The following is a 17,840-nucleotide window of genomic DNA, read 5'->3' on the forward strand; positions in this document are numbered from 1 at the left end:
TGAGCCTGCTTCTTCCTCTCCCACTCCCCCTGCTTGTGTTCCCTCTCTCACTGGCTGTCTCTATCTCTGTCAAATAAATAAATAAAATCTTTAAAAAAAAAAAAAAAAGAAATACAGATACAATTTTTAAGACCTATGCTACACTGGTACCTTACCATAAGACTAAATAAAGCAAACTCCTTTTTTCTCTCTTGATATTTACAATTCAACACCAAACTGTAAAAACTTTCAGAATGTATCTACTATTATTTCGTATTTAGGAATGATAAATTTTTGGTGTTGTACTTCACCTTCTGAGTACATAAATGTGAACTGAAGAAAATATATTTCCCCCTTCTACTGTCATAGGTCATCTAAGTATTTTATCTTGTGCATCAATGATTCTCAAGGTAAGGAGACACCAAAATCACCAGGATGTTTTTTTTTTTTTTTAAATAAACATATCTAAGATTTTTAAACACTTTTTTCTCTACACACACTCCTTCTACTAAGGATCACTGTCACAGAATAATCATTATGTACAGGAGGCTGTCACTGCCCTAAAGTGCAGTAGGCAGAAAAAAGGTTAAGAAGCACTTAGCCAACAGTCCCTTATTTTCCCTTCTGTCACAACTGAGCTCAAAGGTGACAAGAGAATAATCATGAATTCCCGATGGCAGATGAGCAACACACTAGTTTAAGAATATTCTAAAGATCCCAAAATTGGTTTATCTCAGAATTATCAGAGAAGCTTGTTTAAAGTATAGGCTCCTGGACTCCATCTCTAGAGATATTTATGAAGCAAGGCCTGGAAATCTATATTTTAAACAAATAAATGTATCAGAACTAACATTTAGGAACCTTATCCTTACTTTTAAGATCTAACACCGTGGTCTATTGTAATTCTTCTCTTTCTTTTCACATATTTTGTTTTTAAAGTCTTGAAGACTCAAACTCAAGAAACTTCCTAAAGAATACTTCAATTTAAAGGACATTTCCTCTTTTTTAAAAAAGGCTGGGTCTCTAAGAGACTTAAGATTTAAGTATACTGGGGCGCCTGGGTGGCACAGCAGTTAGGCGTCTGCCTTTGGCTCAGGGCGTGATCCTGGCGTTGTGGGATCGAGCCCCACATCAGGCTCCTCCGCTATGAGCCTGCTTCTTCCTCTCCCACTCCCCCTGCTTGTATTCCCTCTCTCGCTGGCTGTCTCTATCTCTGTCGAATAAATAAATAAAATCTTTAAAAAAAAGAAAAAAAAAAGATTTAAGTATACTAATAAAACATTCATATTTTGTGTAATGACAAACTACATTTAATCACTGGTTAAAAACTAAATGCAAAGTAGTTAGAGTTATATCTGAGAAAAGAGAAAATTATCATAATTTCTAATTATTTTGAAATCTCTGATTCAAATGAATTAGAGGTTTAGTTTTGTTTTGGTTTTTTAAGATTTATTTGAGAAAGACAGAGAGAGGGGGGCAAAGGGAGAGGGAGAATCGTAAGCAGACTCTGCACTGAGTGTGGAGCCCAATGTGGGGTTCAATCTCACGACCCTTAGATCACAACCTGACCCGAGATCAAAAGTCGGATGCTTAACCAACTGAGCTACCCAGGTGCCCCAATGTTTAGTTTTTAATTCATATTGTACTATCAAATAAATTTGAAGATTTTTAACTCTGTGATGTTAAATTAACTAGTACAGACACAATAGCATATAGGCATTAAAATAATGATTCAGACACACAGGGTATTAATATACAGCAGATGTGTTGGCTAAAAAAAGGTCACAATGTAACACCTATGATATTCCATTTGTATAAATTTTATGTGTGTACGCACAGAGATGTTCATTACGGAGAAACAACAAAATGTTAACAACGGAATAGCAAAGTTAGGGCTCCCTGCTTAGCAGGGAGCCTGCTTCTCCTTCCCCCACTCCCCCTGCTTGTGTTCCCTCTCTCACTGTCTCTCTCTCTCTGTGTCAAATAAATAAAATCTTAGGGAAAAAAAAAAGGAACAGCAAAGTTACCATACATGGGAGGATTTGGGATAAACTTTGATTTCATATCTATCTTTTTCAGTATTATTTTTATGATCAGAGGAAAGAAGTTTATTTGTTTGCTTAAATATTTTATTTATTTGACAGAGAGAGAGACAGCCAGCGAGAGAGGGAACACAAGCAGGGGGAGTGGGAGAGGAAGAAGCAGGCTCCCAATGGAGCAGGGAGCCTGATGGTGGGGCTCAATCCCAGAACCCTGGGATCATTCCCGGCGCCGAAGGCAGACGCTGAACAACTGAGCCACCCAGGCACCCCAAGAAGCTATTTCTATTACTGAAAAAGTCTGGGGTTTTAACATACAAAGCAATATAACCAGCAATCTTCTTCAAATAATCAAAACAGTAGATACGAATGTCTGAACTGAGTATGAGTAATAGAATGGTAAAACAATCAACAGAAATCTTAGATTTACTTCATCAAAGACAGATCACTTCTAATTCCTTCTTTCCTAGCATCATTCAAGAACGCTGAAGAAATCCAAATAAGTTTATTACTTTCTTCATAATTTTTATTAACCTAACCGCAAAACAAAGTATAATGTCAACAATAAGACGGCTACTTTAAAATTCTTCTTTAAGAATAACAGAATTCTTTAAGGAGGCAAATAATTCAAACTCACAAGTTTAAGAAAAGGTCTAAAAGTCTCAAACAAAAAGTATGATTAAGATTTTAATTGTTGCAAGCATGAATAGGATTTGTTCACATCTTTGGAGTCATATGTCACTAAATGTGACATGACAGTGGCCAAACATCAACTATAATCTGGAAGAGTAGAGGGGAAAAAAATGTTTCCTATATCTAATAGGATAGCCTTTAGCTCTCAAACTGCAGAGCCCTAATTATAATGCCTAGTAATCTCATTTATTTTCTAGAAGCAACCAACCATGCCAAATTGCCCTTCTTCTACCTTATATTTGAAGAACTAAAAAAAGAAAAAATTTTTTTTAATATTTAAAAAGCTACATAAACATCCTGAAGTTAAACTTTCATGAACGCCAACAGAAAAAACTGCTTCCCATTGTTGGTACTTAATATTTATATCATCAATATTAACTTTTAAAACTAATTTTCATTCTGTGCTATCAACATACTGGTTTACTTTGCAGGAGCTTTTCTGGTTTTTTTCAAGACTCATTTTTTGACATCTATTATGGTAAATTTTTTTTCTTTCTTTCTTTTTCTCTCTGTAGACAGCCTCTTGCCTTCTCAAGTCAGTTCCTGGCAGACTAGCGAGATGTCACAGGTGTGCAGCAGCCACTAACACATATCTCTTCGTTCCCTTTCCCCTGACCCCTGCCCCAAACTCTGCAGGCCATGAAGATTCGGATACTTTGCATACAAACAAACAAACCGATACAATTTGACAGATTGAAAGACCTCTGAGTTCATTCTGTCTGAGCCCTCATTTTACAGCTAGGTCTGGTAATGACTAACTTAACATTACACAGGCAGCAGTATACAGGACTAGAATCCGGGTCAAGTGAAATGAGAATCAGCCCTTCAGTCCGCCAGATAATAATATGAGCCATAAATTGTGCTAGGTGTGTGAGGCTTGAATGCCAAGTTCAACCAGCAAAAATACAGAACACTTCACAAATTTGTGTGTCATCTTGCACAGGGGCCATGATAATCTTCTGTATCATTTCAATATCAGTCTATGGGCTGCCGAAGCGAGCACCACGGTAAATCTTACTTCTACACCTCACACTTAAGGTACATAGCCTGAATAATTTTGATAATGCATCTTAGAGCAGATGACAAAAATTATACTCTCACAAGAACTGGAGAAAGGTAATATAGGCTTAAAGAAAAGACAGGAAGAGAAAGAGAAGCAGGGAAATGCAAGTGGGAAAAGCAAACAAGAACAGTGAGCAAGCAGACATGGCAACCAGAAAAAAACAAAGGCACAGGACCAAATCCAGAAAAGGTTAAGAAATGGAGGATAGAAAATACTCAGATAAACAGGAAAAAGAAAGATAAATGAACCAAGAAGAGGAAAACCTAAGAAAGAAAAAAAGAGAATAGCTCATTTCACTTACACATGAATTCAGTCAATAAAGGTAAACATAATATAAAACTAACCTGGTTTTCCTCCTGCACAACTCTATACTGTTCCTTCCAAATAGTGATTTTGGAAGCTTCATCTTTTCTCAGGGCTCGTTCTTTCTTCAGCTCTGGGCTCCAGAAAGTCTTGATGCTATTCATTGAAGAACTTAATTTGCTCTCCTTTACTTCCACATCCTTCCGCAAGAGATCATTTTCTCTTAATACTTCTTTCAGCTGTGTCTGCAGATCCATGATCGTATTATCTCTTGCCTGACGAAGAGAGTGAGGAACAGTGGATGCCATACTCACAGGAGGGAGGTGATGCTCTCCAAATGCTATGGTGTCACTAGCAACCCCACTACTAGCTATATTGGGGCTACTGCCCATAGCAGTCATCCTGACACCATATGGCAGACGTCCCCCAGAACGGCCAAGCGTCATGGTGCTTTTAGGTGTTTCTGAACCCACATTTTCATGGTCACTTAGGTACATAGGGCCAGATGTGGCATAGGCAGCATTTAAGGATTGGATATTCTCCATTGAAAGGGTTTTCCCACTGCTACCTCCAACACTGCTTCCAGAACTCCCTCCTGTACTATTGGTTCGACGATGACCCAAGCGAGGGGAACGTGGAAGCCTAGGTGAACGCCCAGGGCTCTGGTTGCTCGGTTCTACCTTCCCAACTGAGCGAGCACTTCCATACATGGTTGCAAGATGAACTTCAATGCCAAGAAAGATGTAAAGCAGAAAGCAAAATATGAAATTCCGTGATGTTTCTTGATGGCTGTAAGTCTGCTTAGGCTAATCAAAAGTAACAGGTCTTCAGCTGTCCAGTCTTGAAGAAATACCTTACACCATATCTGCAATGAAAAGATCACACATTAAATCCCCCAATAATAAACATCTGCCTCTCAGAAACTTTTCATTACCCCTACATAAGAAAGATCTCCATTTCTATCATCTACTTATTCATGCACTCAAAATTTGTCTACAGCACATTTTACTGTAAATATCATTTTAACAGTACTTTGCATGTCTCAAAACTGAACACTGAAACCATGCCATGCAAATGGAAAAGAAAAAGAAATAAGAAGCATAAATACTTCGGGGCGCCTGGGTGGCACAGCGGTTAAGCGTCTGCCTTCGGCTCAGGGCGTGATCCCGGCGATCCAGGATCGAGCCCCACATCAGGCTCTTCCGCTATGAGCCTGCTTCTTCCTCTCCCACTCCCCCTGCTTGTGTTCCCTCTCTCGCTGGCTGTCTCTATCTCTGTCGAATAAATAAATAAAATCTTTTAAAAAAAAATTAAAAAAAAAATTAAAAAAAAAAAAGAAGCATAAATACTAGCAATGAAAAGATAAAACTCAATGTCTGAACATATGATTTTCTAACTGGAAAACCCAAGATCATCAATTAACAAGTTAACAGAATGCCACAAATCGATCAGATACAAGATCAACATATAAATACTGGTACTTTCTATACATTAGTAATAACAATCAGAAAACGCAATTTTAAAAAAATCCCACTCACGACAGCAACAAAACCATAAAACACTTTAGTATAACTCTAACAAAAAGGTGCAAGCATGAAATACTTCATATCCTAATGAAAATCTCTACAGGATTCTCCAAATATAACTTAACAAGCTGACTTTAAAATTCAAATAGAGGAGTAAAGGCATAAGAATAACCTAAACAATTTGCAACAGAAGAAAAAGAAGAAAGATGTTCCCTAAATAGCAAGATAAATTACAGGTCCATGATCCTTTACTTGCAATGCAAAAATCATAAAACCTCTAAAAGTAAGTTTTGTTTCTTCTTAACTCATTTAGCAGCAAAACCTGACTTGATTTGTTATGAGGTCACTTATTGTTTATAGGTATTATTCATACACTCATTGAGAAAACAATGTATATGGTTACAGGATACTGCATAATGTCCACTGGGTATCAGGGGGAAAAATCTGGACTCCAAACTACATCTGACCCCCAGGATTTCTCATAAGGACTCACAGCCTTTTAAAGCCACAGTATTTAAAATTGTATAGTACAGCTTCAGGAACCCAGTCTAAATTGTATATGTAAGTTTAGCAAATCCTAAATCAATAAATGGGGTTTGAACCAATGCTCTTAGAAAAATAAATTACATCCCTACTTCACACAGTACACAGAAATAAATTCTATGTACATGAAAGATATAAATTTTATTTTATTTTATTTTGAGAGAGTGTGTGTGCATGCACACTGGGAACAGGATGGGGAGGCAACACAGAGGGAGGAGGAGAGAGAGAATCCCAACCAGGCTGCATTCCCAGCCGGGCACAGGGCTCAATCTCACCACCCTGAGATTATGATCTGAGTCAAAATCAGGAGTTGGATGCTTAACCCAATGAGCCACACGGATGCCCCCAAAATATAAATTTTAAAACTATCAAAAGTACTAGAAGAAAACTTAGGAGAACACCATTGTGAACCTGAGTTAAGGTAGGGCTTCTTAAGTAAGAAACAAAAAGCAAAAACCATAAAGAAAAACAAATTATTTAATTATGTCAAAATGACAAAGTTCTATACCAAAAAATACCATAAGCAAAATTAAAAAAGAAACCAAAAACTAGGTGAAAATATATCTAACATATATATAAAGATCTATACAACATGTACAAAGAATTAAGACAGGGAAATACCAAATTTGAAAGAGCACTGGTATGAGGGAAGGGAACTTGTATTGTAAGGGGAGGTTGAGGGCAAAATGTTTATGGAGGCTTTAAGTTCACTTTATATTCATCCTACAGTAAAACTTGAATTTTTTAAAAGGAAAACATGTTCATATTATACAAGTATAATTTAAAACCAATTTTTAAAAACACCTATCACAACTATCTACTTTCCACACTTCTCTCAAAAATAAATCAACTAGATCCCCATGGCTTCCTAATACAGTACCAAAGAACTGGCTTAGGTCAAGTAACAGGTATCAGCACATTCAATAATATTTTCCAAAAATCCGCTGTTAATGTAGAATCCTTAACTGCGGCACCTGGGTGGCTCAGTCAGTCAAGCCTCAGACTCTTGATTTCAGCTCTTGATTTCCACTTGGGTCATGATATCAGGGTGGTGAGATTGAGCCCCGATTGAGCTCAGTGGGGAGGCTGCTTGTCCCTCCCTCTTCCCTTCTGCCCCGCCAACTCACATGCGCACTCTCTCTCTCTAAAATAAAATTCTTTTAAAAAGTGTTTCTTCACTGAAAACACTACCCAAGTAACTCGCATGGTCAAAAATACGATTTTAAAGAATCCATATACTTTAGTCAAACTCAAAACAGGTTACTCTTCAGAAATATGAATACACTGGCAGTCTCACCTTAACATTAGTAAAGATAGCCCCAGGGTAACAACAAGCAGAACAGAAAATACATAGAGCATGAATCTTTAAGGTTCCATCTCAGAAATAGCAATAGTACACCAACTTCAGAAATTGCAATATTCTATTAGTAATGTTAGGAGATTCCTCTCCAGAAATAACCTAGCTTAAGAAGTAAAAACTTCTGGGGCGCCAGGGTGGCACAGCAGTTAAGCGTCTGCCTTCGGGTCAGGGCGTGATCCCAGCGTTGTGGAATCGAGCCCCGCATCAGGCTCCTCCGCTATGAACCTGCTTCTTCCTCTCCCACTCCCCCTGCTTGTGTTCCCTCTCTCGCTGGCTGTCTCTATCTCTTGTCAAATAAATAAATAAAATCTTTAAAAAAAAAAAAAAAGTAAAAACTTATTTTCATGATTTTTTTTTTTTTTTAAAGTAAGCTCTATGCCCAACATGGGGCTTGAACTCACAGGCCCAAGACCAAGAGTCACGTGCTCTACTGACTGGGCCAGCCAGGTAACCCTCCTTTTCATGATTAATCTGAACTGTGAGGTAGGTGACAAGTAATACCCTACATATTACTGTTTGAATGAATTCTATTTCAAGATCAAAGAGAGATGCAAAGCTTTTTTTTTAAGCAATCTGAATATTGTTTAAAATAAGAGAGCCATTCACTATCCAGAATCCTTAAATGATAACAAAAACTAACACTGAATATTTACCATATGTCAGGCATTGTGCTAAAAATTTTATAAGATCTAATTTAATATTTAAAAGCCTCCCATAACATAGGTACTGTCATTATCTCCATTTTCGAGATGACACAAGTAAGGCTTACAGGTGTTAACTGACATCTAAAGTCACATACCCACGAAGTGTTAAGGTCAAGATTTGAATTGGGGCACCTAATTCCACAGCCCTGGAGGCTCTTAACTGCTTTGCCTAACCACGATCATCTGCTGATGAGAACATCTCAACTGTTCATACGATATTAAAGGCAGTTTTAAGACACTTTTAAGGCAGTGTGTCCTGCTAATCTAATACTCATTAAGGCAATTTTAGGCTTTCCGGCTTAAATATTCACATTTCTCTTTCTATTAAGGAGAAAGTCTTTTTTAAAAGATGGTGGGCAAAAGAACAAAGTTAAGTGAAACTAACAAAATAAGGAGTAATAATTCAGAGTCTCAGGAATCATGCCATCAGAACATTAAACTGCCACGTTCAAAAAAAAAATTCCCAACTGTGCTTTTGTGCAGACTTCTATTTTCATGTAGTCAAGTAACTAAATCGCAGTGAATAGGCTAAGATCCAATAACAAAAATTCCCATCAAGTTTTCAACTTTAGCAGGTGCACTGTAATGTTCAAGTCACTTTCAGATCAAAACGGCATTTGCATGTGGAGTCTTTGCTATTATCAGAACTATATTCAGTTACACAACAAAAGGAAGAAATTTACTAGCTCTGAATTCCTCAGACTGGCTTTTTAACCTCATGAGCTTCAGGGAAGATAATGTTCAAAAAAAATTTTTTTCTTTTAAAAATATGCCAGACATACAACCACAAAAATAATAATTCTTGCACTTTAAACAACTGACAAAAAAGAATTTTGACCAAAAAAAAGTTACACAGTATGATTACATGTATGTAGAATTCTAGAACTAATTTATTATGACAGAAAACAAATCAGTGTGTGCCCGGTGATGGGGTTGGGGGAGGCATGGATCAAAAAGGAGGAGGAGGAAACTTTTGGGGTGATGCTAACATTCACTATCTTGACTGGGGTAATGGTTTCACAGGCATATACATATCAAAACTCTTCAAATTATATATTTTTTTAAGATTTTATTTTTTAAAGTAACCTCTACACGCAAAGTGGGGTTCGAACTTAAAACTGCAACATCTAGAGTCACATGCTTTACTGACTGAACCAGCCAGGCAACCCTCATCAAACTATATACTTTAAATACATTCAGTTTACTGTACATTAAGTGTATGTAGCACAAAAGTTTGAAAAAAAATTTCACACTCCAAACTCCCTTGTTCTTGATTAATCCAAAAGAAACAGCTTCACTGATTATACAACTGGAATCCTGACTGCTGCTGGATAAAATCATGCAGCTGTATAGTTTGAGCCCATAATGTTGCTCCCAAAATCCTTCAGTTAGCTTCCTATCCGTATTCTGTTAGCTCCCTATCTACTATCTGTTGTGGTGGTTAGTTCAAATCCTCTCCCTCTGCTTATCAGACAGAGCACAAGAGTCTCCTGGTTCAGAGACCAAAAACTTTATTACTCACTGCACAGCAAACAGTACGAGTATCATGTCTGCATTGGCTCCTTATTATCCCCAAGTCCAACAGGTGACAAGAGGGGCCCAGACAGATGCTACCCATGCAGTGGGTTTGCACTGCAGCTGAGGATACTGAGTTTAGGGAATCCGCCACTTTTATAATGAGCAGTAAGCCTGCTCTGTCCCAATGGGAAACATTACCTCCAGGTGGCTTGCTGCATACACAATCCTGAGAAATGGCCCAGGTTAAGAGCACTCAGGGCCTTGTATTCTTAGCATACTCGGCAAGGCATGCACGAAAGAAAAGACCCGTGGATGACTCACTCTCCTGACAAGTATTTTGGTAGTTTTAAGGTATCTCCATAAAGTCTTTGATACTGCTCCCTTCAAGGGGGAAAGCAAAATTCCTCTCTCTCTGAATGTGAACTGGACTTAGTGATTTGCTTCTGATGATGTTTCACTTCCAAGACAAGTCATAGAGGACAACGGGGTTTCTGTCTTGGTCACTCCTTTGCATCCCTCATTTCGTGAGGACCTAGCTGCCATTTGTAAGGATATTCAAGCTATCCTACAGACAGCCACACAGTGAGAAATTGAAGTCTCCTTCCAACAGTCATGTAAAATACCTTCAAAAAAGGTCTCACAAGATATCTTGAGCCAGAACCTTGAGCGCGCTATGCTCTACCTAACAACAGTGAGATGTTTGGTTTTTTTCAATCCAGTAATTTTTTTAACTTTTAATACCACAAAAGAAACTGATACAGAGTTGTTCCTGAAATCTTTGTTTCGGGGTGGGGGGGTGCATACACATACACATGTACATACTGCATCACAATTAAAAGTGTGTTTCTTTTTGTAGACTCTAAACAATTCTCAACATCATTGCCCGAATGATCTCCTAATACGATTCCCAGGTGGGTCAGGAACCCCTAAGACTCCCTAAGATCCTTTCAGGAGGTCCATGAGAGTGAAACTATTTTCATAATACTATGATATTATTTGCCTTTTTCACTGTACACTCTTACAAATGTATAGTATTGTCTTTCAGAGGCTACATGATATGTGGTATATCCCAATGGAATGTATACTTGTATATTCTTATGCTTTAAATTTTTCTCAGTTTCACTCTTTCAGTTTTACTTTCTAAAACAGTAAATAGTAATAGATATAGCCTACATAAACAAAAGCTATTTATAATCCTCACTGATTTTCAAGAGTTAGAATAGGGATTGTGGAACAAAAAAGTTTAAGAACTGCTGCTCTAAAATTTAAATATGGTATGAGCACACCTACATACTTCCTTTGATGGCTTCCCAAAATAAGAATCTAAATTCCTTGGCAGTGCATATAAGATTTTTCATGACTTCAGTCTTGCCTACATCCCTAAGGCAGTTTACTGCTTAACCACTCTCCTTTTCCATGTGACAACCATGATCAAGTACCTGCAATTTCAGGAAATGACCTTCCTCTTCCCCATCAACTGGCTAACTACTAACTGCTCATTCTTCCAAACTAAATTTAACAGTCACAGTCCTACACAAACCCTTAAATCCCTCAGTCCAATTTAGGTGCCCCTCTCATGGAATCAAGGGCTTTCAAAATAATGTTTTAATTAATTGCTTCCTTAAAGGAATAACTTATCTCCAAAACCTAGCACAGTGCCTAAATCAAATATGCAATGTCCACTGAATCTGAGTACAATTCATTAAAATAGTTCTTATATTCAGAAGGTGGTAGTAAGCTTGAAATTAGTGTAAGGAAACTGCAACTAAATGCAATGTAAGACAAATATAATGAAAGCCCTTTTATCATTTCCTTCATGTTAATAAAATTTATTTTTAAATTGTAACCAAATTCCATAAATTGACAACCTCCTTCTTTATATGTATTGCTATGTATTTTTGTCCTCTAAAATGCCCTGAAAAAAATCTTTTTTTTTTTTTTTTTAAAGATTTTATTTATTTATGTGACGGAGAGACAGCCAGCGAAAGAGGGAACACAGCAGGGGGAGTGGGAGAGGAAGAAGCAGGCTCCCAGCGGAGGAGCCCGATGTGGGACTCAATCCCGGAACGCCAGGATCACGCCCTGAGCCGAAGGCAGACGCTTAACGACTGCGCTACCCAGGCGCCCCAAAAATGCCCTGAAAAATCTTAAAGGAATGTACTAAACAGTCAAGATTTCAACTTTTTGAAAAAATCTTACATGAATAAAAATAGGAAATTCTGTAGCTACGTTTTAATTCCGAAAAGACACCATAAGCTCAGTAAGAACAGACTGATGCCTCTCATTTTGCAAGAAAGTTAAAAATTCTCCCCCCCCCAACACACACACAGCAATCACATGTAGAAAATATGCCTATGGATACAAGACTGCTCTTAATACTAAAAAACCTCTATTAAAATAATTATCTGTCAAGTTAATATTATAGCCTGAGACCTATAAAGTACTTCAAATGAGTTTTCTTATCCTATATTTTGAGTTTTTAAAAATACTAAAACAGGGGCGCCTGGGTGGCACAACGGTTAAGCGTCTGCCTTCGGCTCAGGGCGTGATCCCGACGTTATGGGATCGAGCTCCATATCAGGCTCCTCTGCTATGAGCCTGCTTCTTCCTCTCCCACTCCCCCTGCTTGTGTTCCCTCTCTCGCTGGCTGTCTCTATCTCTGTCAAATAAATAAATAAAATCTTTTAAAAATATAAAAATAAAAATACTAAAACATATTAACACAGCATTTAAATCTGAGAGGTTACCCAGATTTATGTTTAGAAAAATTTCTAAAATCTAATTTTGACAAGAACATTACCAGAAATCTGGTTTTTCTTAGATTTAGTGTTTATTATTAACATGGTTTCACCAGCAAATCATATTTCCATGTTCCCATAAAAAATTACAATTTTTACAGAGTTTCTATTTTCACCAAACAAGCATTCTTAACTCAAAAACAGCCTAAAAGCCTCAAAATAGTGGGTTTCCATATCAAGATAAGGTTCAATCTGTTCTCAGAAAATAAAATCAAGACATCTAAAATTAATTCAGTTTTGGTGGTATACACTCATAAGCAAAGAATTTTTTAAAGATATACAAGACAATCAACATTTAAAATAATTAGATTTACTCTTAAAACAAAAGTCATTTTTTATTTCTTTAAAGTCATTTTTTTTAAAGTTCCCAAAATGAAGAGGAATGGCAAAAATTAAAAATACGATTCCAAATCATCAAGCAATAGTTCTCAGAATACATGGGCACAGCTTTTATACTATTCTCTTTAACACTACTGCTCTTTGTATTAAAGCATATTAATAACACTGTGTTCAAGTATAAAACCAAAAATGTGACCAGAAATCTTTTCTGGAGTTAAGTGTAAAAATGTGCAGTAACAAAAATGTAATGCATTGACCTTATATACATTTCATCCTAACAAGCTCCCTGTGAAATAATTCTTACTGTACTCCTGAGGCTTAGTCATTAGTAGTAATGTAGGAACTAGTAGGAAAGGCTTGGGCTCGTTGGTTAGCTCCACTATTTAAAGGTGTAACATTAAACAAATAAATGAATCTGTCAGAGCCGCAGTATCCTCATCTATGAAATGGACATAGTATCCTCCTCAAAAGATGGCTAAAAGTACCAAATCAGTAAGTATAAAATATCTATTTCTTAGTAGGTTTTCAATAAATGTTAGTCATTATATTTCTAGGAATTCATTTTACACATATTTTCACACAAGTGGGAAAACTGAATAAGAATAAACTAAATTCTTTGAAATAACAAGACTCTGGTAATAGCCTAAAATTATGGTAATACTCTACAGATATTAAAAATAATAATGCAACCTGGGGTGCCTGAGTGGCTTAGTTAAGCATCTGACTCTTGATTTCGGCTCCGGTCATGATCTCAGAGTCGTGAGATGGAGCCCTCCATTGGGCTCCGCGCTGCGCACCGGAGCCTGCTTAAGGTTCTCCCTCTCTTTCTCCCCCTGCCCCACTCAAAAAAAAAAAAAAAAAAAGAAGTCTGTATGTAATAAGAGATACAAGATATACAACATACATTTTTTTAATTTATAAGAAAAATACAAGAAGTCATGAGGAGAGGTGGGTTTTTACATTTTTCTTTTCTACACTGGTTGAGGTTTTAACATGAATATGAATTACTTTCATAATTTAAAAAGTAATATAGACCCACATATATATAGGTAACTCATTTTTGACAAAAGTACAAAAGCAGTAACAGTAGAGAAAGTGAGGCAATTCTCCCCACAACAGGAGATCTGAACAGTACATCTGTGTGGCTGTCACAGTCCACCTCCTGCACTGCAGAATTACTTCTCCACACGGGAATAGGAAGCACCCTCTCCGTGATTCTCATGGGCCTCTGTTCTTGAGGGGAATCACAGAAGAGGAAGGTTACTGAAACAAACTACAGATGCTGTCAATCTCTCAAGAACAAAAACGGTACTCTTCTTCTCGCTCCTCCATCAATTTCATCCTATTTACAGGTCTCAGTGGCTTACCTGATGACAACCCAAACTTTTGTTCCCAAAGGGCCTAAGCCCTTGATGATCATATTCATCTCAGGCCAGGGTTGCTGGACATGTCCATCCAGTTAAGATGGGGCAAGGGAGTACCAAAAGGTGCCCAGCTGGATCACCTACTACATATATTATTCCCTGTCTCCATTACGCTCATAATAGGGAAAAATTACAATCTAAATGTCCAACAGTGGGGCACTGGCTATATAAGTTAAGGCAAAACTATAAAATGGGGCGCCTGGGTAGCGCAGTCGTTAAAGCGTCTGCCTTCGGCTCAGGGCGTGATCCCGGCGTACCGGGATCGAGTCCCACATCGGGCTCCTCCGCTGTGAGCCTGCTTCTTCCTCTCCCACTCCCCCTGCTGTGTTCCCTCTCTCGCTGGCTGTCTCTCTGTTAAATAAATAAATAAAATCTTTAAAAAAAAAAAAAAAACTATAAAATGAATTACCATCTGCAATAGGTTGAATAGTGTCACCCCTAAATGCAAGTTAATTAGGAACCTCTGGACGTGACCTTATTTGGAAATAGGGTCTTTGCATGTAACCAACTTAAGATAAATTCATATTGAATTATGGCAGGCACTAAATCTAATGGTTGGTAGACACGAGTCTATGAGAAAAGAGAGATTCAGTCACAGAGACACATGTAGGAGATGGAGGCAGAGACTGGAATGGTACAGCTACTAGCCACAGAACACCAAGGACTGCCAGGAGCCACCAGAAGCCGGGAAGAGGCAACCAGGGATTGTCTCTCAAGCCTTCTGAGAGAGCAAGCCCTGCCTATACTGATTTTGGACTTCCAGCCTCCAAGACTGTGAGGGAATAAACTTCTGGGTTTTTACATCACCAAGTCTGTGGTAATGTGTTATAGCAGACCCAGAAAACTAATATACCATCTCATTATAACTGATGATGTAGCTCTATACTTAATGACAGAGAAAGATGTTTGTGATCTATTGTCAAACGAAAAAGAAAAAAGAAGTTGTTACAAACACAGACTCCACCTGAGTTTGGCTGGTTGGTTGGTTGTTTTTAAAGTTCCAGCAGGACGTACAACTCTGGGTAGTAAGATCTCTGGTGGTGATCTCACTTTCTTGCCAAACCACAGATTTTTTTCAAGCACATACTATTTTTTCTAATCAGGACAAAAAAATAAAACTTTTTCATGAATGGATGGTATAAAGATATCCAACAGAAATGGTATATTGGCATACAATGAAGTCCTAGGCACTAAAAACCCCCACTACCACTTCTAGAGTAAAGCCAGAATGGTTTTCTTATAGCCAATATCAATGGATTCTCTTTACTTTCACTGCATTTGACACTATTGACCACTTCTATCTGAAAAGCCTTACCTGGGTCTAATACTACTCTTCTGATTCTACTGTATCTCTAAGACAATCCCTCTTTCATACATTTTATTGGCTCCTCTTCCTCTGCCTATCCTTAAAACACTGGTTATGTACCTTACAACTCTATCCCTAAACATATTGTTGTCTCCTGCTATTTTCCTTTCCCTGGGCAATCTTATCCACAGCCACTGTTTCAACTCGCTTCAACTATCACCTACTTTAGGCAGGTACTTATTTTAGTTTAGGTTTTCTCAATCAATACTCCCACCTCTGGCTTCCCCCTTGGTCTGCAGACTTATGTGACCAACTACTTACTACACATATCTGCCAAGATTTCCCACAGACAACTCAGCAGTTCTACTAAACATACATTTTCCCTAAAACACGCGCTTCGCCCATGTTCCCTACTTTGATGGAATTCATTTTGATGCCTCCTTTTTCACTCTCCTATTCAGCTCTCATTCACTAAACAGTAACTGTGTACCATCAATTCTTATCTTTCTAATAGATTTCCTTTCCATCCCTACAAATACAGCTCATCCTGTCTGGCCAGTACTACTGCAACAACCTCCTCAACAGCCTACTTGCCTCTTTCCAAGCTGCCTTATTTTCCTAGCCCAACATATTTAAGGGATATGACACATTACTATCGATAATAGTTCATTTTGATAGACATTATCAAATGGAGGGTGGGAGACATATTAAAAATGCCAGGCGGTCATTTTTCATTCGATAAAAGCCCCATATTCTAATACCCTGTGTTTTCTCCCTCCATTCCCCACTGAGAATCAAGATACTTTTCTTTGTATGCCTTTTGATTTTTGCTTCAACATTTTTTAATTCAGCTATAATTCACATATGATAAAATTCACGACTTCAATGTGTATAATTCAGTGATTTTTTGTATATACACAAAGTTGTACAATTATATCACTATCTAACAGCAAAATACTTTCATCACTGCAAAAAGAAATCCCATAAACCCAAAAGCAGTCACTCCCCATTTCCCATTCTCCAGGCCCTGGTAACCACTGTCTCCATATATTTGCGTACTATAGACATTTCATATAAACAGAAACATACAATATGAGGCCTTCTGTGTCTGGTTTCTTTCATTTAGCATAATGTTTTCAAGGTTCATTCATGTATAGCATATCAGTATTTCATTCCATATAATGGTTGAATATTTTGTTGTATGGAAATTCTACATTTTGCTCAGCCATTCATTAGTTGATGAACATTTGGGTTCCTCCTATTATAAATAATCCTACTATGAACATTCATGTACAAGTTTTTGTATAGACATATGTTTGCAATTCTCTTAGGTATATACCTCAGAGTAAAATTATTGGAGCAATATGAAAACTCTACATAACATGTGATGGAAATGTCAAACTGTTTTCCAAAACATCTGCAACAGTTTACATTCTCAGTGGCAATGTATGAGGGTTCTAATCTCTCCACGTCTTCATGGACGCTTGTTACTGTCCATCTAGCCATCCTAGCTGGTGTGAAGTGTTAACTTATTGTGATCTTGACATTATGACTTTTCATTTAAATAATAATCTTCCAAAAATTATAAGCATGTTTGGAGTCAAATATATTTGGTTCCATTTTGGTAATATGTGTTACCAATATGTCTATACCTATGACATTAAATATTACTATTAAACAAGTAATACTTGGATGTAGAAATAAAAATTCAAATAATAAAAATTAAAGTCTCTCCTCTGTCCTCCTCAATACAGATAACCACTTTTGACCATTCTGCTTTTAAGTCTAGTCTAACTCTAGATAATTTAACTAAATTATTTAACTTTTTCTTCATAGCTTTTATTACCACATAATATGCAATTTGTTTCACGTCTCCATTTTGATATTGCCAGCCTCCTTCACTAGAATGAAAGCTCCATGAGGACAGTAAATTTTCCCTTTTCTGTCCACTGCTGTTCCTCAGCACTTTGAATGGGGCCTATCACAAAGTAGGTGATAAATATATTAAATGAATGAGTAAACATTAATTTTTTTAAAGATTCTACTTATTTACTTGAACAGAAAGAACTCCTGCACTCAAGCTGGGGGAGCTGCAAAGGGAGAGAGAGAAGCAGGCTCCCTGCTGAGCAGGGAGCCCGATCCGGGGCTCGATCTCAAGACCCTGGGATCATGACCTGCCGAAGGCAGATGCTTAACGGACTGATCCACCCAGGCACCCCCCAAATTTAAACTTTTAACCTCCTAC

The 17,840-nt window shown here is 37.5% G+C and overlaps 1 protein-coding gene and 1 non-coding gene across 5 annotated transcripts in view; both read right to left on the reverse strand.

Annotated features, from left to right (window-relative positions):
• The window catches only part of ERC1 (ELKS/RAB6-interacting/CAST family member 1), a 555,538-nt gene that overhangs the window by 513,761 nt on the left and 23,937 nt on the right, over positions 1 to 17,840 (reverse strand). For all 4 annotated transcript variants that reach the window (XM_040642009.1, XM_040642008.1, XM_040642006.1 and 1 more), the window contains exon 2: positions 4,119 to 4,942. In XM_040642009.1, the coding sequence (XP_040497943.1) occupies positions 4,119 to 4,787 (669 nt within the window). In that variant the 5' untranslated portion in view covers positions 4,788 to 4,942. The remainder of the gene's footprint in view (positions 1 to 4,118; positions 4,943 to 17,840) is intronic.
• Positions 3,611 to 3,714, reverse strand: LOC121105466. The gene has a single exon (XR_005837994.1). It is a non-coding gene; the product is annotated as a U6 spliceosomal RNA (small nuclear RNA).

This window comes from Ursus maritimus, unplaced genomic scaffold (assembly GCF_017311325.1).
Source record: "Ursus maritimus isolate PB19 unplaced genomic scaffold, ASM1731132v1 scaffold_26, whole genome shotgun sequence".
Taxonomy (NCBI): domain Eukaryota; kingdom Metazoa; phylum Chordata; class Mammalia; order Carnivora; family Ursidae; genus Ursus; species Ursus maritimus.